Source organism: Dermacentor andersoni, chromosome 2, assembly GCF_023375885.2.
Source record: "Dermacentor andersoni chromosome 2, qqDerAnde1_hic_scaffold, whole genome shotgun sequence".
NCBI classification, from domain to species: Eukaryota; Metazoa; Arthropoda; class Arachnida; order Ixodida; family Ixodidae; genus Dermacentor; species Dermacentor andersoni.
In genome coordinates this window covers 56,813,072-56,837,188 of record NC_092815.1, presented here as the reverse complement: position 1 = coordinate 56,837,188, position 24,117 = coordinate 56,813,072, and the positions used below count along the sequence as shown (strand labels likewise).

Below are 24,117 nucleotides of genomic sequence, written 5' to 3'. Positions count from 1 at the left end.
ATTCTCCTAAGACGTTTCAACTCCTTGTGACTTGGCTTGCGCCGCTACTTCGTGCGCCTATGAAGAGTGGACCAGAGAGAACAGAAAGGCACTTAACTCCACTTTCGCCGAGCTTCGTATACAGGCTGCTTTTCAGGAGTCCTCACTGCGCGTGGCCTTCCCATAGCACTGTCACAACACAAATAATTTGCTTGGCGGGTTCTTCTTTTACGCACGAATGTGTAGTTACGCCACTCCCTGCTTCATATGCTAAAGTTGCCGCTTCCCGGCAACTGCAGCTTATACAACCGTAACCTTTACCGGGAAACACTTGCGGCGACCGCTATGTGCGAAGGCTAGCTTTCTGGGTTTTTTCTTGCCCCCGCACGGCCGGCACCACCATTGCCGTGGATGGATGGATGGATGGATGGATGGATGGGTGGATGGGTGGATGGATGTTATGAGCGTCCCCTTTGGAACGGGGTGGTGGGTTGCGCCACCACGCTCTTGCTATTATGCTGCCTAATGTCCTACCTAGGTTAAACAATAAAAAAAGAAAATAAAAACACTATGAACTACCACACCCAAATTTTCTGATCCCCTATTGCGAACTGTGCTTTTGTACGTATCTGTCTTTTTTCGTTTCCCTACTTTTCTTCCACCAATCCTCCAATCGCCTCTTACTAATGCCTATTGCAGACATGTCTACTTTACCACTGCTCCCGCTGAACACAAGGGCTTCAAGGAGGCCAGTGGTGCCTAAATCGACCGCTGGGTAGACGTCTTCACATTCTAATAAAACATGTGTAACGAAGAAGAGTAGCCTGCCTGTGCCACAGCACCATCGCTACCGGCATGAGCTCGTGGTTGCTGTCTTTCGCCGAACGCTTGTGACGGCTACCCGTTCGCGCCCGTTGCTAATAAATCTCTTAGCACATGCTCCATGCTCCAAGCACATGCTTTACCGCAGCAAGCACATGCTTCTTCTTCCTTCTTATATCTCGCTTTATAGGTGCGTGTTCTAATAGGTGCGTGTTCGATCTCGCTTCGAAAAGTAATGAGCTTCCCTTTGAGTTAGCATAAATGGTTTCTTTCCTGATTTCGTTTTTTCCTCTTAAGTAGTTACTCATGCAGCTTTGTTTTCCATCGCCGCCAACCATGAGATTATTTCAGCCTCCCTGACTTTCCGCTTGACCTTCGTGGATTCGCGGAGGCAAACGCCATCTGGCGGTGCTGCAAGGAACCCAGTGGCGCACGCAGCGCGTCCCTCCCGACCTTTTTGCCTACGAACACGACATACCTGTTAGTAGGTGAAGCTATACAGCTTCACTGTAGAACAGGGAAGATATTGATACGACCGGATCCGTTTCAAGCACAGGTAGCATTGCAAGGTAGATAAATAAATTTTCTGTAAGATAAAAAAGATTAAGGAGATGTATGCGAGAATGCGACAATGAAAAGCATAAATAGCACACCCGATTAACTCAAGCATGCACGCTAGGTGACTATTTGTCACCGCCGGCCCGTTTCAACAGGAAACAAATAAATCATCATCATCATAACCGTCGAAGCGGACCTCGTGCCCATGGCCAGGACTGATGGAGTACTCCACCACTTATTCGTCCGCGGAGTCTTTGAAGTTCTGGAATACGCCACTTGCTTCTTTGTCCATTGCCCTCTCTTCTCCTCCATGACTAACGAACGAGAGACTCTACTGCGCGTGACAATGTCCTGCCTTCGACCAGTGCTGGTGGTAGTGGACCAATGGACACTTCCTCCTAAAGTGTATCTAGATGTGTATCCATGCTCCTCTGGTGCGGCGTTACAATATAAATGTTATGAATAGAGAAAATGAACACATCGAGCTGTTTAAAGTAACGCTCTGAACGTGGACGTGTCACAACTCGTTCTCTGTCTCATTGTATCATAATAATCATATATAGTCATCAGACCATATAAAACCTATCATACGCAATTACACAACCTTCATAGGAAAGATTGGTAATCGCATTAACATCCCCAATCATCTTAAAATGATGAAAGCACCACAATTATCTTGCACGTTAAAGAATTGTGAAATTGATGGTTCACAAAATTTTAGGACTTAACTAGAAAGTCACCTTCCAGTACTCGCAAGAATTCACATCAAAATGGATCGCTTTTGTTGGAGTTGGCTCACAGATTGCCTAATGAGAACGTTACGCACATCGCATGCATTTGGATACAAACGCTTAGAGCTTGAGTTGTTCTTGATGTCGCTTCGCTTGTGTGTCTTAACAGGCGTTCTTTTGAATTGTCAGAGCATGACCACTGAAACAGGGGTTACGAAATGACCATATTGTCAGTGCTAAACCCCTATGGCCAAAGTATCTCAGTTACTATTCCTGTTTTACCAATGTAGCTTAGATGCACTACAGGTAACAACACAATATATCACGCTTTAGTCGAGCAGAATACGACCGTGTGGCTTTTCTAAATGACGCCGTAACTATTCAGTCACAGAGTCGAGCTTAGTTTCCCTGTATTTTTCAGGTTATCTGATTTAATTTTTCTTGTACAAAACACGCTTTGCATGCGTATTTAAAAGAAACTCCTTCTGATGACGCAGTATGACAAACAGCAAATAAGAAATAATACCATCGGCGTATTCTTGCGCCTGGAACGCTGTCGACTTTTTTGCCCAACGCGAGAGTGATTAAGTATGTTTGCAAATTATATGACGCATGTCGAACTACTCAAGGCCACGCAGAAAAAAAAAAAGGAGTGCTTTAAATATCAAAAGACGGCTGCTAAATAAGCTTTGTTTTTGAAACTGTGAGTTCTTTATAACCGGTGGGTGTAACCAGCAGTGGTGATATACACATAAATGCTTTTCTAGCGTCTATGAGCTAAGAAATTACCGGACGTCTTCTGAGGCTAGACGCGCGCGCGCGCGACTTCCTTATTGTTCTGGACGCCGAATCAATTTTTGTTGAGAATTTGCACTTTGCCGTATGTTTTATCTGAACATTACACAAATACCAGTAAGCAATGCTAACCAGCTGCCAGAGGTCAACTATGACGGCCGGCCAACCACCAGACTAATGAAAAAGTCTGAACGGAACATTTTTTTGAGCACAATACACACAACATATTCTTGATGTCAGCAAGACTAGAGAGAAGGCACCAATGCCCATAGAATTACTAATATCACCCAAAGGTGTACACAAATTCCGTCAGTGTACTTGGTGCTGGCATTGCTGCCTCGCTATCATTGTAGTCGAGTCCCGAAGGTTTCATTTCACTGGCTGATGCCAAGCAATGTTACATTGACTGTAATATATGCATCCCTTAGTTGTGACTTACTCTTATGAAGTACGCAGTTTAGAATTTGTTCTCGCTCTTTGTTTATTTTCAGATCGAAACCTAATAATAGCCCTACATGGCTGTTTCTTTTCTAGGCAAATGAACAAATAGTCAGTCCCATTGGACAAATATGCTTCTTCGAATCTTATTCGGTAGTATTGTTTCCTTTACGTGTTTACACGAAATGAAGTGGCAAGGCAACCACGACATGCCAAGATTTCATGCGACAGCCGAATCTTTGTACTCCTGCACCGGTGGCAGCATCAAAATTCCATTAGTCTTTCTTTCTCTCTTTTATTCTTTCTTTCTTTCTTTCTTGCTCTCTATTTTTCTCTAATGTTCTATTTTCCCATTCGTTTTTTTATATATTCGTAGCTTTGCTGATGTTAGGGTTCTGAAGCCTAATTTTATCTTATAAGAGCCAAAGTTAGTTTCCAGTAACTATAGCCAAAAGTACTTTCGAGAAAATCACTTGTGCTGGCATAGAGTAGGGAGCGACAATATCGCAAATAAATAAACAAATATATAAATAAATACGGAGAGGGGACAGCTTTATTGCGAAAAAATATAAACTTTTGTCATGAACTGAAATACTCAGGCAGACAGAATGGAAGGTGAGTTGGTGTTGCATACCTCTGAAATGCAGCACGACACGTGGAAGAGACAGTGTCAAAGATGGCTGAAGGAACACGTCAGCACACGTGCAACTTTACAGGGGTGTTTGAGCTTATCGCCAGTGTTCTCGCCTTGACTAGTCTTCGTTCCTGGTGCGGGCGGCGGTATTTCATGAGTATAGCAGGTTATTGTAAAGAAAAAAAAAGCACGTGTCACGCTACGGATCTCCCGGGTATGTCGTCGCGTGGGAAATCTCGAATCGTTGCGCATAGTTGACCGAGTTTCTAATCAAGCCAGGGAGACCAGACACCACCGAAGTTCTCCGGATACGAACGTGGGTCCACCGGTTGTGTCCGCGGAGGTACCATTTGCTGCATGTAGGCGCTCAGCTTCTTGTAGAGAGAGCGCAGCACCTGACAGGAGAAAAGAGAATGAAAAGTTACCGTAGAATTTACACGACGTGATATGAGAGCCATGTTTCCATGCTTCATTCTACAGGCAATATGGCCTGAACGTGGGAAAATCCCAGGCGCAGACGTTTCCTGAGAGTTTATTGTTTGTCTGTTTACGTTCTTGAAAACTTAAACGTAACTGTTTGTGTGAAACCTCTTCCAGGGAGCACACCTCTAAAAAGCCTGAAGCAACTTATACCCGTCATATCAATTAGTCGGTGGCTGGTGGCGTGGCTCGAACCACGTACGTCCCGCAGCTGAGCAGGGGGCCCTATATCCCACTGGGCCACGGCTGTCGCCCTGTAGGCAGCCGCCAGCCTTAAACGCTGTCAGTCTGTCCGTTTGTCCGTTGTAAACAAAATCAAGAAAGGCCGTTGCGCTGCAACTTCAGCAATTCTGGAGGCTGTCTTCGTCTCACCCGAATAAAATTTTCCCATCATGTCACATGACCGCAATAGAAGAACAACATTTGTTCTTTAGCCTAGTGCGGCACGTGGCAGCGATTCCTGTAAAATAGAAAATTAGGTTCATTATTGCCAGGTGCTTTTGTCGCAACTCGGAAATTCATACTAGGAATGATATAATAATAGGCGCCTTCGCAGATGTTTCCAGGAGATGCTGGACCGTCAGAATATAAAAGAAAGCGAATATTACTGGATGAACTGGAAACACGAGCACCAAGCAGTGGGTTGAGCTCAAAACAGGAAAAAACAGGAACCCTCGTTTTCTCATATATCCACGTGAAAGAAGCTGCATTGAAAATAGTGCTGTAGGCACAGGTAGCAAGAGGAACCATGGATTCCCGCACTTCTAGCGACTGATGTAATAATATACAACAGGCGCAGTTTTGCTTTTGTCAGTGGCAAGAACGAAGCGCTGACTCGCTACAGGCGAGTGCAGCGGCAATGTCGGGAGCTGTACGCCACGGCCGTGAAGTGGTGGCTTCAAAGGGTTTAAGAGATCGGGCTAGACATGATTTTCGGCATGTATGCGAGAAATAAATCAATGCGCGCGGCGGTTGTGCCTGCGTGTAATGTAAGTGTTTCTTTTGTGATGAAGAGTGCATCGGACATTTCTCTTCGGACACTGGCTAATTATTACAACGGGAGACTTTTAGCCGGCAGCACGTGAAGAGGAGGTTACAACGAAGGCCACTCCTTGGGACAGACTATGGTAAAGTTGTATACCTCGCATCAGATGAATGTCTAGGACAGCCAGATCTCCTACATCGTGAGAGAGAAAGGAAAAGAAAAAAATAGGAAGAGCACACTCTAAAGTGCACCACTGAAGCCGAGTATACAGATGTTCATCTATATTTGCTGTTTCTCTCTGGAATACGCGGATCCGGAGAATTTTTTTTTACTGCAGTTTATTTTTTTCGTCACAAGAATGCGACGTTTCTTCTCACTTCTTGTGCGGCCACATAGCAAAGCGGTGGTGGCTTTCTTTCGCACTGAGCATAATTGAGCTCTTCAGAGTGCTGCAGTTCTTCAGCGAAAATTTGTGAATCAAGCATCGAAATCAATCACGGCGGTACTGGCATGGGCATGCGAGTTCGCGGGATCGAATTCCGGCCAAGGCGGCCGCATATCGACGGGGGTGAAATGCGAAAACACCCGTGTATTTATATTTCCGTGCACGTTAAAGAGCCCTAGGTGGCCGAAATTTCCGGAGTACTCCACTACGGGGTGCCTCATAGTCAGAAAGTTGTTTTGGCACGTGAAACCCCATAACGTAATTTTAACTGGCATGGACATGTGGCGATCAACTATTACGCGCTGTATACTCGTGCCTTTCTCTCGAAGCATCCAAACTTTGCAGTTCTTGACAGAACAAATTTTTAACGACTTAGTCGGCTCTTGCGAACACATTGAGGGGTGAGTGAACTTTCTCTCTATTATCCCGTGCTCCATGTGAGATAGCGAGCGTAATGTCTACACCTTATACTTTACTCTGGAAGTAATCTCGTCATAGACTGAGTGCATGGAGTCATATAGATAGAATATGTATTTGTGATTAGCTAATGGAGGAGGAGGAAATGACTTTGTTGCGTGTCCTGCGACCTGATGGGGAGGGCCAAAGGCCCCGCCGAGGTGACGGCCGGGAGTTCGTGGGTCCTGGTGGCATCCTCGGCCCGCTGGATGGCCCATAGTTGATCCTCGAGGGTGGGGCTGAGCAGCGTGGCTTCCCAGTGCGTGCGAAGGCTGTTGCTAGGGGCCGCGTTGCCGTTATTGTTATGTATCCCTAGGCATTCCCATAACATATGCTCCAGAGTGGCTCTGGATTCACATGTGTTGCATTTGTCTGTTTGATATATATCCGGATATATGATGTGCAAGAGCGCAGGATTCGGATACGTCCTAGTTTGTAACTGCCGCCATGCGACAGACTGCTTTTTGTCAATTTTGGGTGAGGTCGCGGGAATATGCCCCTCTGTAACCTATAGTGTTTCGTGATGCCATTATATGTTGTCATTCTATCCTCCCACTCCCATTCATTTACTGCACCGTCACGTCCGGGGTGTGTCGGGGCGTCACTTGCGACTGCGGCTCGATCCGTAAGCCCTCAAGCCGCGTCGTGTGCCGCCTCGTTGTTGCCGTCCTCCGTGAGGGTGTGAGTGGGTGTCCATGTGATGTACACCTTTATTTTGCAATTTTGACATCCTGAAAGAAGAATGCGTAGTGCCTCGGGGAAGATTCGGCCGTTGGCAAAGTTTCTTATTGCCGTCTGAGAGTCGCTGACTATCACGGTTGCGTTAGTCTGAGCTACTGCGAGCGCTATGGCTACTTCTTCCGCTGTCTCGTTACTTGTAGTGCGCATCGTCGCGCACGTCTTACACTGTTTCTCGCTATTGGTTACGGCTGCCGTAAACCCCCGTCTGCGACTGTATCGAGCTGCGTCTACGAAGACTGCGTCATTGTCGCTGCCGAATATCTGCTATATCTGCTTCGCTCTGTTCTCTCGTCTGTTCTTATTGTGTTCTGGGTGCCCGTTCTTTGGTATTGTGGGTATTACCATTGTTTCCTTCGTCTCTCTCGCGATGTCCACCTTGACACTGTGCTGTGTATGGTAACCTATGTCTAGTCTCTCTAGGATGTGTCTGCCTGCTCTAGTCCTATAGAGGCGTTCATATTGTGCCATACATTGCGCTTCAATCAGCTCGTCAATCATGTTGTGGAGGCCTAGTCAGAGCAACTTGTCCGTGCTGGTGCTGATCGGTAGACTTATGGCTAGTTTGTATATTTTCCGAATGAGGCATTCTAGTTTGATCTTTTACGCGACCTGCCATTTCAAGTACGGCGCTACGTATACTATACTACTAATTACGAAGGCCTGTATTAACCTGATCGTGTTTTTATCTCTCATGCCACTATGTTTGTTTGCTATCCTTCTGATTAGCCTCATGATTTGCGCTACAGTTCCCTCCAGTCTTCTGAGCGTTTCTCCGTTGTTGCCCTTGGCTTCTTTGAGGAGCCCCAATACCCTGATCCTGTCGACCTTGGGTATGGGTTTCCCATCTCCCGTCTTTAATTGTATCTCGTCTCTATGGGCGAGATCTTCCCTGTAGTTGCCTGGTTTGCGACATCTGCGAGTCGGTGTGTACAGTAAGAGCTCCGATTTCTCTGCCGAGCAGGTTAGCCCTGTCCCCTCTAGATATCGTTCGATTGTTTTGACCGCTGCTTGAAGCGTTTGTTCTATTTGCCCGTCACTTCCGTTTCTCACCCATAGGGTGATATCATCAGCGTATAAGGTATGATTGAGTCCTTCGATTTCTTGTAGCTTGGCTGGCAGCCCGATTAGCGCCAGATTGAATAGCATCGGTGATAAGACCGAGCCCTGTGACGTACCTGCGCTGCCTATCTCGATCTCCCCCGAAACTAGGTCCCCTATCGTGATGTTTGCCTTTCTGCCCGTTAGGAAATTGCGTACATAATCGTACGTCCGTTTTTCCCAGTCCTAGTTCTCCTACTCTATCTAGTATCGTTGCATGTGTTACGTTATCGAAGGCCTTTTTAGGTCCAAGCCGAGAATTGCTTGTGTCGATCTTCCAGAATCTTCTATAACCTGGTGTTTTAGTTGTTTTTAGATGTTTTAGTGCTGAGAGATTTCTCCTGAGCCCTATCATCGTGGTAGGGAGCACTTCCCAGTTCTCGAGGTAGGTGGTTATCCTCGCTAGGACCACGTGCTCCATGAGTTTTCCCACGCAAGAAGTGAGTGATATGGGTCTCAAGTTCTCAATCTGCAGTCGATTGCCCGGTTTAGGTATTAACACGATTTGTGCCGTCTTCACACTAGACGTACATCACTTGTTCTGGCCGTGGGTTACGCAAACAAGTGTCAAGACTCTGCCAGGCTACAAGAAGCGTTACGCAGCACGGGCCAGGTGGAGCAGCTCTGGGCGGTGCAGCGAGCCCACGATGCGGCCAGGGAGTTACAACTCCCGGTCTCAACGTGGGAGTAGCCCGCTCTATGGGACCTTGCGCCCCGTAGCTCGCAGGATCTTTTATTAAAGTTATTCTATCTATCCATCCATCCATTGCTGCGGAATCTGCCCTGCCTCCCAGCATTCGTTAATATATTCTGTTAACTTAATTGTAGACTCATTGTCCAAGTTCCTTAACGTTTTATTCGTTACCCCGTCTAGTCTGGGTGCCGACTTGGTATTGAGTTTCTGTAGGGCTGCGTTGACCTCTGGATCGCCGATTTTGATAATTCGTCATTTACGTGCCCTGTGTAGTCAGGATGTATGACGGGCATCGCTTGCGAGATGTATCTTTTCTCGATTTCCTTGAGGAAGTCCGGCTCTGTCCCAGGGTACGCTTGTATTAGCTGATTTATATTTTGTCTATGTGCCGACTTGGTCCCGTCCGGGTCTAACAAATATCGAAGGATGTTCCAAGTTTTTGCCATTCCTATTTGACGGTCCATGTCGTTGAATTTTTCTTCCCATTGTTGTCTGCATAGCTGCTGGGCGTAGTGTTCTATGCCCCTGTTCAATTTGGCTCTCTTTCTACGAAGAGTCCGGTTGTGTTTTTGTTTTTTCCGTCTCTGTTGCAACCCTGCTTTAGCTTCCCACATGTGTAGAAGCTTATTGTTTACGTTATTAAATGCGACTCTGCCGGGACCGTTTTCGTAGCTGCCGCCACATCTCCTTTCAGTTTTTCGGTCCATTCCTCAATACCTTGTGTCTTGTTGTCGGCCTCCTCCCTTATTTTTCTGAATTTGTCCCAGTCGACAATCTTAAGTTGTCTGCCCTTTGTCTTGCGCGGTCGTGCACTTACTGTTATTTCTAGTCTATTGTGATCACTCCCAAAGTTGTGTTGCGTATTTGTCCACTGCGTGTCCCGTATATTCTTGGTGAACGTTAAATCTGGCGTAGCATCCGCGCAAACGCTGGTACCTATTCTAGAGGGAACCAATGGGTCAGTCACGAGGGTCAGGCCTTCCTGTTGCGCGTCTAGCCAGAGGTTCCTGCCTTTTTGAGTTTCGATTTTGTATCCCCATGCCACGTGTTCGGCGTTAAAATCGCCGCCGATCACTACCGCTCGGTTGCACGCTACGGCTAGGGTTTTTTTTTTACATTTAGAGCGTTCGAAATTTATGGTGTCTGCATTTTCGACTGCTCTAAATATTTAATACAAAGAGACTGTCCTTCGTTTTCAGAATGGGTATGAGTTCTAGAAGAATGTGATCTATTGACTTAACCTCCGTGTCGTGTTGCACGACCGAGTGATTTCGCTTTACCAACGTCGTTAGCGCCTTCGTCTCCACTTTGGCAGTACCAATGGACTTGTATCGGTACCATTTTGCCAGCCCGTGTGTTTCCTGCATCATTATAACATCCGGGTTCTTTGTCTTTAAGGTGTTGCAGAATGTATCGTTTTCGATTGTATCCTCTACAATTCCATTGCCAAATCGTGTATGTATTTCGTCTGTCCATGGCGGCGTTACAGGTTTTGCAATTCCTCAATCCCTCAATTTTATTTAAGTAGTTGTCGCGAGGTCGAAGCTTCTTCAGTCAGAAACTGTCGCGTGTGCTCGTTTCTACAATCTACAGGTGATGAATAGACATTTGCAGCCCGCGCAGGGTCTGTGCACAAGGTGTCACGAATTTTGAAGAGACTGCTGAAAAACGTAATAACGTGCACATTTTTTATGACAACCTGATAAATTTGCAGTTAAACTATCGACGCATTGCGGTATTAGCTCATGTAAACGCTCACGAGAACGTCCACAGCATACGGGGTGAGCACGTGAGATCTCTTTAGCGCGGAGAAAATATGCCATGGAGGACAAACTTGACAAAGGTCGCAGACCGACAGCGGCATTTCCAAACAAATGTGTGTGAAAATTTTTAAACCTGAGTAGGAAAGTTGAGCGATTTGATGCTTTCACCAAGGCCTGAATACCTTCGCCGAGGCTGGGCGAGACAGCCCCGGAAATGTATAACACGTGGAACTGTCCACGCTCACTGAAGTCCCTGCCAGCTAGAGACGGCCTTTTCATTCTGTCGTGATGTTACAGCGACTGACCTGGGCATGCTCGCTTGAGGCAGGTGTGCCGCCACATAGCTGCCAAGGCAAAACTGATTGTAGCAGAAGCACAAAGAACTCAATGACAGACGCAGAGACTAAGACGTTCCAGAGGTAAATGTAACCAAATAGTTATTCTTGCTAGCATATGACTTTTTGTCGGACGGGCGACGTCTTTACTCGAAAGGGACGGTGACAGGGTGCTTACTCGCGGGTTTCATTATTTGCAAGCCAAATACTCTTGTGTCTTGAGAAAATAAGAACAACGAGCATATAAACTTCCAGCGATGTTCAGCCTTCTAGGAATGTCAGAAATGGTGGTACAAGAGGGCTTACCGAAACATTTACTGACTTACACCTGCGGCTGTTGGCCAAATTGGCAACCTCAACAGCTTTACCGGAAGATAAACACGCATGATTTTCGTGAACCACACGTTGAATCTTGTCAGTGCTTGCTCGTTAGTTTATGGCGTGTACGGTATAATTTCTTCACTAAATGGCTAAATTTTTATCTGAAAAGGCCCAGGCAGGTCTCTTTAGAAGTGGGTGCAGATGGTCCCGGGTTTGGACTGCCTAAACACACGCTTCTGAGCCGTAGTAAGCTTGCGGAAACATTTTATTTTTTGCTTTCCCGCTTGGTTGCGCTCAAAAACACCTTGTCATAAAGAACTCACCCTTTTGTGCGATGTGGCCAGGTTGCGCGTCTCGCAGGGGTCCCGCTCAATGTCCAACAGGTAGGGAGACTTCCCCGGTGGTGTCATGCCGGCAGCAGGCCCGCAGTCCACTGTCGCCTCCCGCGTCCAGTTCTTGTCAGTTTCGTGGCGGAGGGGACCGTACAGTGGCCTTAACACCTTTGCAGCCCTGCGGTTGGGCCCATAAAGCGGTGAAGGCATTTTTGTGCTTCTTGAGGACGACGGGCTTGCGTGAACGTCTGTGACTATTAGTACAATTACCACACGCGTCAGCGAACTCACCGCTAATTTCCTTCTTGTTTTCCCCTTTCCCATTCTCCCGGTGTAGGGTAGCCTACCGGACGTTATTCAGGTTAACCTCCCTGCCTATTGCTTTTCTCTTTCCTTCCGTCTTTGTATTGGTAGTGAACGATTGCAGCTTCATTGCGTCTGCTCTTAAAGGCCAACATTTATTGGTCTCATGTTTAACCCATATGGCAAAACTAGTAAAGCTATAAAAGTCGGGCGGCAAAAAAAAAAAAAAAAAAAAACGAAGTGACATAAAGCATTCACTGTGCCAACTAAAGTTATGCCACCTCGTGCTCGCGCACTCATATATCTGTATTCAATGACCAGCGAGGCTTGGAGAACTGACCTATCTTAACAATACTTTTTTTATCGATAACAATGAGAAAAAGAATAGACACTCTTGAAGAAAACTGTTGGCATCATATAAATTTTCGTCCGCAGGCTGTCTTTCTTTGATTTTAGATTTCATTCCATTATTTGAGACCTGGAGCAGAAAATGTTGGCTTATGGCAGCAATAAAAACTGTAAATACGTCTAATAGCATGTGCTTCCTTTCTTCATACAAATGACGCCTGATTACGCTATTCCCGTACTCGCGTTGCATATTTATGTGAGCACCGCTGTGAAGATGATGCGAAAGGTGGTGCGGAAGTGTTGCACGAGATAATTAGTGACGATCACAGCGCTCACAGACGACGCCCCGACACTAGTCATGTGCATTGTCACGATGATGATTTGTTCCAGCTGTCCTGATCTATCTGAAATCAACCGGACATTTTACTTGTTTTAAGCTTATTTAGTACTACCAGAAAGAAGAAAACACATTGTGAGGAAAATAAGAAAAATACGTCCAATCATACAGATCTTTCAGCACGATACTAGCAAGTTGTATAATAAGTCTGACGTACCCAATAAAATGACAGTCTTGCGTTTTGTATTTTGGTGAGCAATTAGATTATTAGGCATATCAAGGTTAAGAACCGAGAAGCGGTGGTAGTACACCCCTTCAACATCCTCTTCACTGGATATCAGTGCCAAAAGAAAATTGCAGGTTATATGTTATACAGAAACATATGCACAGTGTTAAACAAACCTTTAGTATTGCATTTTTCACTTTTTGAGTGTTCCTTAGAAGAGTAAAGTTGCGACGTCAGCCCCCCCCCCCCCCCCCCCCCCCGGATGACAGTCTTCGGCATTGTAGACCAACCTGCTGAGGCGACAGCCGTAGATATCACATAAATTTCTTCGGATTTCTTGAAATCATATTTTATCTCGTCAGATCTTTGATAATTATTTTCAATTGCTAGGCATTTGGTGAGCGTATGGTAAAGATTTTCGGAACTAGTTATTTTTAATTTTCATGAGAGAAGCACAGCTAATAAGAAGCACATTTATGAATATCTCAAATTTCTCAAACTAGAAACCTTCTAAAATAAAGGACGACGTCGTCACGTATAGAAAAAAAAAGGTGCTTCACTTCGCGGGAATGACAAAAGCCAGCTTTGTCGCCCTGATATCACAAAGTGAATTAATGAGCATTAGCTGCAATTGAAGGGAGTAATCCATGAAACAAGTTTTATTTGTAATCAGGTAAAGCACTGCGTACATGTGCTTTGCTTAACGGTTAAATGCATTACCGTTCTAATGGTAAAAGTAAACAAAGCGTACCTTGAACCGGCGCGTAGCTGCACCAAGTCGTCCAGTGGTAGATCCGCACCTTTTGCCGGGTTGCGGTTGTCCTTGCTGTTGTTTCTGGGTGTCTGAACCAATAGCTTGTAGCTGCCCACTCTCAGCGCCATGGCAACAGACTGCGGGTCGATGTTGTGCAGTATTTCCTTGCGTGGCCAGGCGGTGGCTTCCGACAGCGCATGCCACATGTCGACGCCATCCGTTGGGCCCAGGTGCGAGACGCTTCCACCTGGAAGCGCGACCACAAAAGACACGTTTCGTTACATTTCGCATGAGTTCACGCTCATCACACCTCAAGCAGATAACCACGCTGAATCGTGAAGACCCTACAACGAAAATCAAGCTTATGATAGGCGCACGATGCAGTGATTCCTTTGCAGCGTCTGTTACCCGGTGCGTGCGAGGCCTATGTTGCAGGTTCAGGCATTACAGTTAGCTATATATATGAGCCCTAAGAATAAATTAATTTAGAGGCGGTCTTCTTTCCCACCATTTTCTTGTCACAGAATTATGTTATTATGCGTTTTCCTTTTCTGAGGTGTGCTAGTTCGTGAGCAGCCTTGTTTGTGCAGTCATTTTTGCACCGCTTGCCTACGTTAATGCTGGCAACTAAGCACTTCAGGTGGTGCATTTCTTCGTGGCCATCGACCAACGTAGTGTTACTGTGTTCCTGGCGCACAATTTCGCTACTTGCGACTTGTTTTGGACGGGGAGAAATACACGGAACAACTATGGTTGCTTCCCCCTCATATTGCAACTTGTGCTTCAAAGGAAGTGTTTATCAGCGTTTTTTTTTTGTTATTGTTATTTTGTTGCTCAAGCGCATACCCTTTATTCTCCATTCTAATGCATACAAAGTCCGTAATGAATAAACTCCTGCTCCGCAAGAGCAGTTCTTCACAGGCTGGCGCTTGGCGCGTAGAATTCCTTATATAGAGCGCCTTGTTAATGAAACCATCGCCGTGGTCATGGCCACTCATAAGTGTTTTGTGAATACCGATCGCGATGATCATCATGGCAAAAGTGCCACTTGGTTTGAGGATAGCGGGAAGAAATAGTCAAATAAGTGCGGCACACGTCACCATCGCCTTGCTATGGATTTAATATTAACATAGCGGGCTCTCTTCAAGCCAACACTCCACGCGGAAGGGTCGACGAGCCTTGAAAATTCTATCGCCTCACGTGTTATGCATGGTCGGCAGAGCGCTCACCGGCAGCTGAGTAGAGTGTGGGCAACCAGTCGACGATGTGCATCATTTGACGAGAAGCCCGACGCCGCTTCTTGAGTCGCGTGCTCCAGATAAATGCCGGGGCGCGTATCCCGCCTTCCCAGAGAGTGCCTTTGTATCCACGGAGTGGCCAGCTGCTGCTACCGCTTAAGTCTTCGCCAAAGGGGGCTGCACCGTTGTCCGAGCTGAACACGAAGATGGTGTCATTCAGCATGCCGGCCCTATAGAGGGCGTCCAACACGGCGCCGACCGATTCGTCCAGTGCGTCTACCATGCCTGAATGAAAGAAACACAAAAGTCCCTCATCGACACACATGCACACATACACACACAAAAAATAAATAAATAAAACTGAGAACATTTCGGGGGCTGAGTCAGGGACGCAGCCGTAGTGCCCAGAGAGGGTTTATGGGCACTAGGACAAACCGTTCTCGGAAGCTAAGGTGCTGGCACCCTGGCCGAAGGCCTCTAGTATGCGCAAGCTAGGCCACCAAAGTGCTAGTGGGCTTTTTGAAGACACAGGACAAGATGAGCGCTTGAGAGTGAACATTCATCACGAGCGAACATATACGTGAGTGAACTTTCATCTGTGAGTACGAGCGCAATGACTCTGTATCTCTTTCTCTTCTTAATTTTTATTTTTCTTTCCCCTTCCCCACGTATAGGGTAGCTAACCGGGTGAAGTTTTCGTGAACCCTTGTTACCATGTCCTCTTTGTCTCTCTATTTCTAGTGCGGGTTTCATGGTCTAATTTCGCAATCATGCTCGCTTCCTATTCGTAGTGCGCACATTTGTTTTGCAGGGAGTGTTTGGGCACTAGGGTAAAGAAATGACCCTTATACTGTTGGCACCCGAGGCTGCCCTGCGCCGGTCTAGCCAGACACTCGTAAGCTCCTGTGCTTGCGTCAATTTCATGCGTTTGCGTCAATTCCCTGCGCTTGCGCTCTCCGTGGAGCCGAACACGTTCCGCATTGATCAAAAGATTTAAATATCCCTCTGTCTTGCTGCCCGCGTTTCTTCACGCCATTTTCGCACCCTGCGTGTCAAACGCGGGGGCCCCGTAATATTTTACAAGAAAGTGTAAAAAAAAATTACGCATCTATAGGCTCCAGATATAACTTTTGATGAGTATAGGTTTGAGTTTGATTGGATATGCCTGCTATGACTGAGTGAGCTCCCTCAAAAGCGACCACTCCAGCTCGGGTCGACAAACGTACTGCCGAGCTATGCCTCTCTAAACGCCTAGCGCGATGATAAATCCAGCTTATATTGCGTCGTGCGCGACACGAAAACGGCACTATTTGTGCACGCTACACAGCCATGACCAAGTAATGGCGTCTTTTCTCTTCACAACAATACCAAAGTAAGGAACATGGGTATTACGGTTGGAATGATATAAACAATAATACTATAACATGTTTTCCTACATGTTTTCTTTACATGCGGTTTTAGCAAGTGGGCCCCTCTGACCGATCTTACAGACGTTTCACTTCAAAAGCAATGAGAAAACACTTCGTGAGTTTCCGCTGCATTGCAAAGGGGACGTACAGCCGATGGCGGCTTTTTCTATAGTTTATTCGCAGTGTTTAAACCAGGTGGTAGCATTTATAAATGGGCTCATCATCATGAACGTAATTAGCTTCATTAGAATAAACATTACGGAAGTGTACGTCGAATTTGCCGACTAAATTATGCAGGTTTACCTGTATGCACTACTTTAAGATCTGCTGAGCCGAACTTGTGCGTAGCACGACAAGTCGTGCCAAGTCACCGCTAACGCTTCTGGTGTCACACTTGAGTGGCCGCCGTCAGGCGGTGCTAGAAAGCACAACTTTCGCGATGCACGTTTACACCGTGGTGTCGCACGAGACCTTCTTTCTCGTGTTTGCCCGAGCGTTGTGCTCATGCGTGAGATGCGCGAGACAAATCCGGGAAATTTTACTTCTCAATATCTGTCTTTCCCTAGCTACTACAGCACAACGGAGGGTGGTTCGCTTTGCTTCGTTTGTCCTTAGCCGAGCTGCGCTACGCGACAGCGAATAAATACTCCTCAGTAAGCCTGCTTTCCGGTCCCCTCACGTGGCGCCGCGCTATAGCATTGCGCTTGTAACCTGGAGGTCCTCTACTCGTATCACGTGTTCACTAAAGCTTTTTTAGCTTTCTTTAACGCTTTTGCACTATTGATTCATTTCTCCGTTTGAATTCTGCGGCAGATGTTCTCTTTTTCTATGCTTCACCAGCAGTTCTAATCATGGTGAGTTCTTACAAATGGGAGCGAGGCGACCCTGCGCGAAACTTAAGCGGGGGAGAGGGTGGTTTTAGGACTAATCATATTGACACGTTGTTACTGCGCATTTGTTTTACTGTTAAATATTCATTATAATGAAGTTCTTGTTTATGGCTGGGCGGCGTATACGCAGAGCCTACCCATGTGGTACGTACTGCTCCCATTGACGACGGTGATGCCATTGGCAGAGTGCTGAAGACGCGCTGCGAAGCGGTGAGCCTCATGTTACGTGCTCCCCCAGTGACACGAGCCAACCAGTGATGACAAAGAAACTGACATTTAGCTATTACAGACTCTGTCGTGCCCGCTATGATTCAGTTTGGACGGAAACTTAAGCGGCAGTTAAATGGGGACAAAGCGCGTCGTCCTCCGTTGTAGCTTGACAAAGGCGCATTTAGACGCGAGATTTCTCAGCAAGATGTTCCGAAATTTCTCCCTGAGGTCTTTTTTGGTCGAGCAAACGTGAGAAAGAAGTTCTCGAACAAGAAGTTTCTGGATATTATCACGTTGCAGTGACGATAAAGAATGACTCAGTGTCAAAACTGAGTAGGGAATTCAACTCTTTATTGGGCAAACTTGTGTGCCGCAAACCAGGTAACACTCAAGCACAATCTAATCGGTGAACAAAGGCGACCATCGTCGAGAATCTGCCGTGCGGGTCAAGCACGTCGGCTTCTATACATGACTCGCCGAAAGTTCCAGCGTAATCGCTGGTGCCCACGTGCTTTCCAGGAAGTACTACACAATTCGCATCTCGCATACAATCAGATTGCACAAGGTTCGGTAACAATAGACAGCGGATAGAACCAGCGATAACATTCGAGAAACTTCAGATACAGAAAGGCGCGTCCTGCAGTGGTCGATAGCCATCAATAACTTTGAACATTCATTAGCCGGTGAAAGACGGTCACCGGGAGAAGTAATAAGTACACGTGTCATTATGATACTTGCTGGCGGGATGCATGCATCATGGGCACTGAGCGCAATCCGACGGCACGCCTTCACCTGGACTCATCATACATACTGAAGTGACGGCATTTTACCGATTGCTTATGCGCGCAGTCTTCGCCACATTTTTATAGATTTATAATACCTGTGAACTTCTGCTGCGCCAATTGTGAATAAGGCTCCTTTGTGGGAGCTTAAACGTCTCTGGTTCTGTCTTTTAAGTTTCTTATGTTTTTTATGCGGTCGGTGTCCGTGTTTTTACCTAATGGTGCCTTGTGCATAATGTGTATTTGCTATTTCTTGGGCTGGAAAATCCAAAAGGCAATGTGCATGAATATGCACTAACTGTTAGATACTACAGCTTGGTCTATAGTGCTGACCCCTTTGTCTTACTTCTAATGACTTCCTTCGTTCTCCTTTTGGGAGCCTTACTATGGAAGTTGTTAAATTTCTCTTGAATGAAGGTATTGATCGAAGGCACTCACTATATATATGGCATCAATGAACCGCAGCAGAAATGAGAGAAGAAAACGAACCTATGACAAGGCAAATTGCCATGACGCCAAATAATACGATGATGGAAGAGACACGATCAATGACTATTAGATAAAGTCACGCTACCTATACATTAGATATTAGCGAAACAGAATTACAACATGGTACGTTCTACGTTCTACCCACATATCGAGTACAGGGATCAATTATTCAGTTACAACGAGCTCACTAAGCACTTCTATTTAGGCGGACGAGAGTTCTCCCTCACGCATAAGAAACTAACGCGCAGCCATTCGGTCACGTTACGCTTGCTCCAAACGAACTCATACCCCAACCCTTGGCGCATGAAGCACATCGACTCAGACTACGCCGGAAAACGTGTGTGAACAGTGCAGTGAACGTGTAAACTTAAACCATATGCTGTGTGGTTGTGCATTGAGTGACACTTACACCAAGAACAAGGAACATTGGGACAAAGTGCTAAAAAGTGCTTCACTACACGACCAACTTCGGGCTGTCTAGGAGGCCCACGCGGTGGAGGAGAGCTTCGGGCTCTCTGTGCCGACGTGGGAGGTGGTGCCCTCTACACCTGGCGCCTAGCCGAGTTTGTTAATTCGGGTTTAATGGCGCAAAAGCGACTAAGGCCATGCTTACTAAGGCCTCTACTTTGACTGACGAAGGCCTCTACTTTGGCAAATAAAGTTTCACCGCCACCACCACCACCACGTAGGTCTCGCAATAGCCCCGCGATATACGTAAAGCTAATGTTACTGAAGGACGCCCGAAAGACACTTTGCTTTCTTGCAACACCAGAGGACTGCCACGGGGGCCACAGCGTCTGTTACAGCGTCATTTTCACAGTTTTGCAATGGATTTAAGGCTTTCAGTATCATTCATAAAAATTTATTGTTCTCTAAACATAGATAAGTTTAACTGCTGATATTCTGAGTTCTGGTAAGTGTTTTTAAGCTAAAAGTCCTCCTTTGCTTCTTTCTTGCTGGGACTTATAACAATAATATATACAGGCTATTTGAACTTGAGCATTATTTTTCTTCCTCACTTACCTGCATAGCGGCTCCTGTCTTTGTCACCTATGTAAGAAAATTTTCTCACATTCTCTTCAGGCGCTTGAAAAGGGTCCATATTTTTGCCCAGGTGTGGGGCCATGTGGCTCAAGTAGCCAAAAAATGGCTGGAAGATATAAAATGACATAAAGTTGTTAGTAAGCATTCGGAGCCGCCACACTGACTGGTCCTATTGCTTTCAAAAGAAGTCGCCCTAGGAATCGCAAACACTTACACAAATGCTTCCGATCTTCATTACTTCATTTCAAAACACCACATTGTTTAATTAAAGAGCTCTGCTTGTGCTATCTATTTTGGAGATTTCTGGTGCAAAAAACATCGTCTCTGATATGACTGGAGCTACAACATATACCAAAAAATACCCTCACTGCAAATTAAGGAGCAGACTTATGTTATCCTGTCCGCTGTAGTATAAGTAGCCGTGGTACATGGGAAAGCTGCAGAAGAGACTCTTGAATAAAGAATGTAAGGGACGTGCGAATTTTTTATATATCTCGCCATTCGATTTAAGACTTTCATAGTATAACGCATCTCTTGCTTTTTAACCGATACGCTATGCCTTGCTTCAGCCTTTGTCCAAAAGGACGAAGCCATCAGGTATATTCGCTAAGTATGTTTGTTTATTTATTTAGAAATACTGCCATTTTGCGAAGCCAGACAGAGCTGTACTCGGTACAGATTCAAATAAAACACAGTGCAAAAATATAGTCTAAACAAGAAAACATACCCGCACTCGAATATGAATAGGCGTTTGGTTAACAAACTCATTAAAAAATAAGTCATGCATAAAGGCTTCAAGATTATTCCAGTGCTCAGCAGGTAGAGATGACGTGAGGCTAACGTTGTTTAAGGGGTGTGACCGTCGAGGATGCTGCGCACAGCGAGTGACAAAACTATAGCAGCTTGTACAGATGTAGTACGTTCCACGAACAATGAGCCTGCTTCATGTCGCACCCACAAAACTCTGGCGTAAGAATTCTTTGGAAGGCGAAGACGAGAGGTAGCCTACATTCTCGAAAGAGTCGCCCTGTGCAGATACAACAGAAGGCCGCTAGGGCATCCTGGTGTTAATTTCGGTCTTGCGAACAGTTCTTTCCTTTCTTCTGACACAAGTTGTACGTACGATCGCTACGGCTTTCGAAACTGCATTGGAAAGGTGCGATGCTTTAGTTGCCGGTCCACTGACATCTGACAAGCCATGAAAATGACACTCTTATAGATATTTCGTCCTCTGACAGACTGCAGTAGATAATTTTGATGGCGCGCACCGCGTCTGCAGAAAGAGGTCGATCAGTGGGCCGGTCACAAAACTACACAGTTTTATTTCGCAAAAGCACCCTTAAACAACACTTAATGGCAACCACCCGTAAAAGCCAAATACAAGTATTTCTATCAAAGAAAACATGCACAAAGGAACGGTGCCCACCATCACCATGCCGCTAGATAACTAACTGCTTATCCTCCTCCAGCAAAATATCCAAACACCCTCCCGTAGTTGTTGGTGTGTCACGCTTACGACATGGCTTTTCAGTCAACAGCTATTCCGGAGTACCAGCACGCAATCCTGGCAATAGGAGCATATGAATTAGAGAGCAAACATGTCCTCAGCCAGTTTCGAGAAAACTTTCCAATATCTTGAAGCAAATGAAAGAAGTTTGGAGGACCCTTATTTTAAACAAAATAGCGTAGTTGCGAAACTCACATTTAGGTTTTAGGAGTCAGCATTATGGTGGTGGCCCATAATTGGTCATGACGTGTGTGTGTGTGTGTGTGTGTGTGTGCGTGTGTGCGTGTGTGCGCGTGTGCCCGTGTGCGCGTGTGTGCGTGTGTGCGTGTGTGCGTGCGTGTGTGTGTGCGTGTGTGTGTGTGCGTGTGTGTGTGCGTGTGCGTGCGTGTGTGTGTGTGTGTGTGCGTGTGCGTGTGCGTGCGTGTGTGTGTGTGTGTGTGTGCGTGTGTGCGTGTGTGTGTGTGTGTGTGTGTGTGTGTGTGTGTGTGTGTGTGTGTGTGTGTGTGTGTGTGTGTGTGTGTGTGTGTGTGTGTGTGTGTGTGTGTGTGTGTGTGTGTGTGTGTGTGTGTGTGTGTGTGTGTGTCTGGCGAGATACCGACTGGTCCGGTCTCCGCAGCCACGCCAAGCCGGGGGGGTTAGGTAAAGAAAGCTTGGAACATGCCTTTCGGTTAAAGGAGTCGATAGGGTCGTTGAATACTTGGGCCTCCTCATTTCCTCTTGAACCTCGTCACCCGTGTGTTTCTCTTTAGGAGGTAGAGGCAGCTGCCCACTACAGACATATATCTAAGCCGGCAGCTGTTTTTATGAACACCTTCCCAAATTGATTCCCTTGTTTTCTTCTCACGCTTCAAGGGACTGGAGCGAGATAGTGCGTATTGCAGATTAGCGGTGTTCTACGCACTCATTCTTAATACGAAGGTAATAGCCTATCGGCTGGCCACTTTCGTTCCAACTTTCACGCAAGAATAAGCTGTTAAACCTAATTAGGAGTCCCTCTCGTACATCATACATTTAGTAATCGTGCACTTAGGCGATCGCTTTCACAAAACTATCCTCGCATTTCTCCTTAGGATGGCGGTCGAGAACCCACCCTATTCGCTAACAAAGGGCGCGATAACGAGACAGCCTTCTCGCGAATGTCTAATGGCGGACGAAGTTTACGTAAGACGGGTTTTGCGAATATGGGCTCTGGTAACCTTGTTGCCCGAATGAAGACTGAAATAAATTATCCATCCTTGTCCGTTCATTTGCGCTGGCTGAATGATCGGAGATTAATTGAACGGATTGCATGGTTCATAGGATGACAGAAGGATCTCCCATGATGGACTGATTCAACAATAATTATAAGCAAATATCACTAATTTCATTATTTTTACATAATAACTATAGAAAATTGCGAATGTGTGCGGGCAGTACAATAGACGGCTATTTAAAACCAGTGTTGAATGTGCCAAAAGGCAACAAGAAGTGGAATGAGCGCATAACAGCAGTAAAGCAGTTATGGGTACTACAAACTAAGTCGAATAACCCAACGATCAATCAGTCAGCGAACCTCTATGCGTTGCATAATCAGTATATCACGAGCAGGCCCGTACCCACGATTGACATGCTTACCTTAGATTTGTCGTGTTTCTCAATTAGCGAAATAAACTTCTCAGTAAACAAGTGAGTAGTGTAAGTCCCGTTTTCTCCCCAGTCCGGTGTCTCGTTGTCCCTTAGGTCGAGACCGACGTGTTCCTGCGATACAAAGTGCAATACGCCATGTACTCGTTGTCGTTTATGTGAATGGCTGCTTCTGCATTAAACTCTGATGCAGCTTTTGCTCGCATGTGCCGCAGACCACTCAACAAAGTAGTTCTGCATTAAAAAAAAAATCCTCTTATGGTATTTTAGGTTTCGCTGCATTTGGTCAGTATGCATACGTATGGCAAAAGCACGCACAAAAAAGAAAGAAAGAAAGAAGGAGCTGACAAGCAAGTAGCATTCTGATGTTCAGCGACGCAAACGATGAAGTTGTGACCGCAACCGTACCTCTTCATTTGCATTGCAAATAACATGCAGTCACTTTTACAACCCTCTCCATGGCCATGCCTGAAGTTCCGAGAATCGGCTTCCGGCGCTGCGTTGTAACAGGCTACGCCCTTCTACCTTTTATTTCATAAGCTTTTGCTGGCTTCTCCAGCTTTTGTTTTTTGTTTTCAGACGTATAAAATATTTTGTGCTTTACTGGCGCTAATTATTTTTTGCCTTGAAGACGTAGGATGCACTTACTACAGAAATTGCCTGATAAGAGCAGTATCGCTGCGTATTCAACACCTGAGCTTTGGAAGAAAGCTTTTTATGATTCTGCGTTTTGGGAAGTACGGTGTCGTCTATACTCACCGAGCCAGACGTATGGTCGTAGTAGTCCGCTTTACCGGTGTAATAACCGTAGAAACTGTCAAATCCACGTCTCAAAGGCGTATAGTCTGTTTTAAAGAAACCAACGTGCCACTGGAAGATACAGAAAAAAGCTAAATGAGATTGCGTAGAGAGGGCTGGGCAGTTACGCATAACAGGTATGTGACGTAGTTTTTAGCGAAATAACAGCAAGAACAAACACAATCTGAAGCATCGCGTTATCTTATATTGAACTCATCCACTTGTGAAATGAGCCTACATATATTTGTTTCTGTGAAGCCATTTAGGAATCCTTGAAGCTCAGGTGCGGCAGGTAGCACAATTCTAGTCCTTGGGCTGGATTACTCAAAGACAGAGATTTTTTTTAACCAGAAATCAAAATGCACAATTGAGTAATTACTAAAATTCACCAATTAAGTTATTAAATGATCACTTTATGCACATATTGCTTTTCACAATTTATAGCCGGGGGGGAGGGGTTCGCAAAGCGGATCCACTTGGAACGAATTATTTGAATGGTACGGGTTTTGAGATAATAATCGCCACACTTTGCGAAGAAATACATTGGCGGTC

The 24,117-nt window shown here is 45.8% G+C and overlaps 1 protein-coding gene across 3 annotated transcripts in view; it reads right to left on the bottom strand.

The window, feature by feature from the left end:
• Positions 1-3,858: 3,858 nt before the first annotated feature.
• The window catches only part of LOC126542600 (arylsulfatase B-like), a 35,581-nt gene continuing 15,322 nt past the window's right edge, over positions 3,859-24,117 (bottom strand). For all 3 annotated transcript variants that reach the window (XM_055077127.2, XM_055077128.2, XM_055077126.2), the window contains 7 exons: positions 23,527-23,637; positions 22,759-22,881; positions 19,617-19,743; positions 14,805-15,098; positions 13,573-13,822; positions 11,599-11,785; positions 3,859-4,352 (listed from right to left, as the gene is read on the bottom strand). In XM_055077127.2, coding sequence (XP_054933102.1) covers positions 4,224-4,352; positions 11,599-11,785; positions 13,573-13,822; positions 14,805-15,098; positions 19,617-19,743; positions 22,759-22,881; positions 23,527-23,637 — 1,221 coding nt within the window. In that variant the 3' untranslated portion in view covers positions 3,859-4,223. The remainder of the gene's footprint in view (positions 4,353-11,598; positions 11,786-13,572; positions 13,823-14,804; positions 15,099-19,616; positions 19,744-22,758; positions 22,882-23,526; positions 23,638-24,117) is intronic.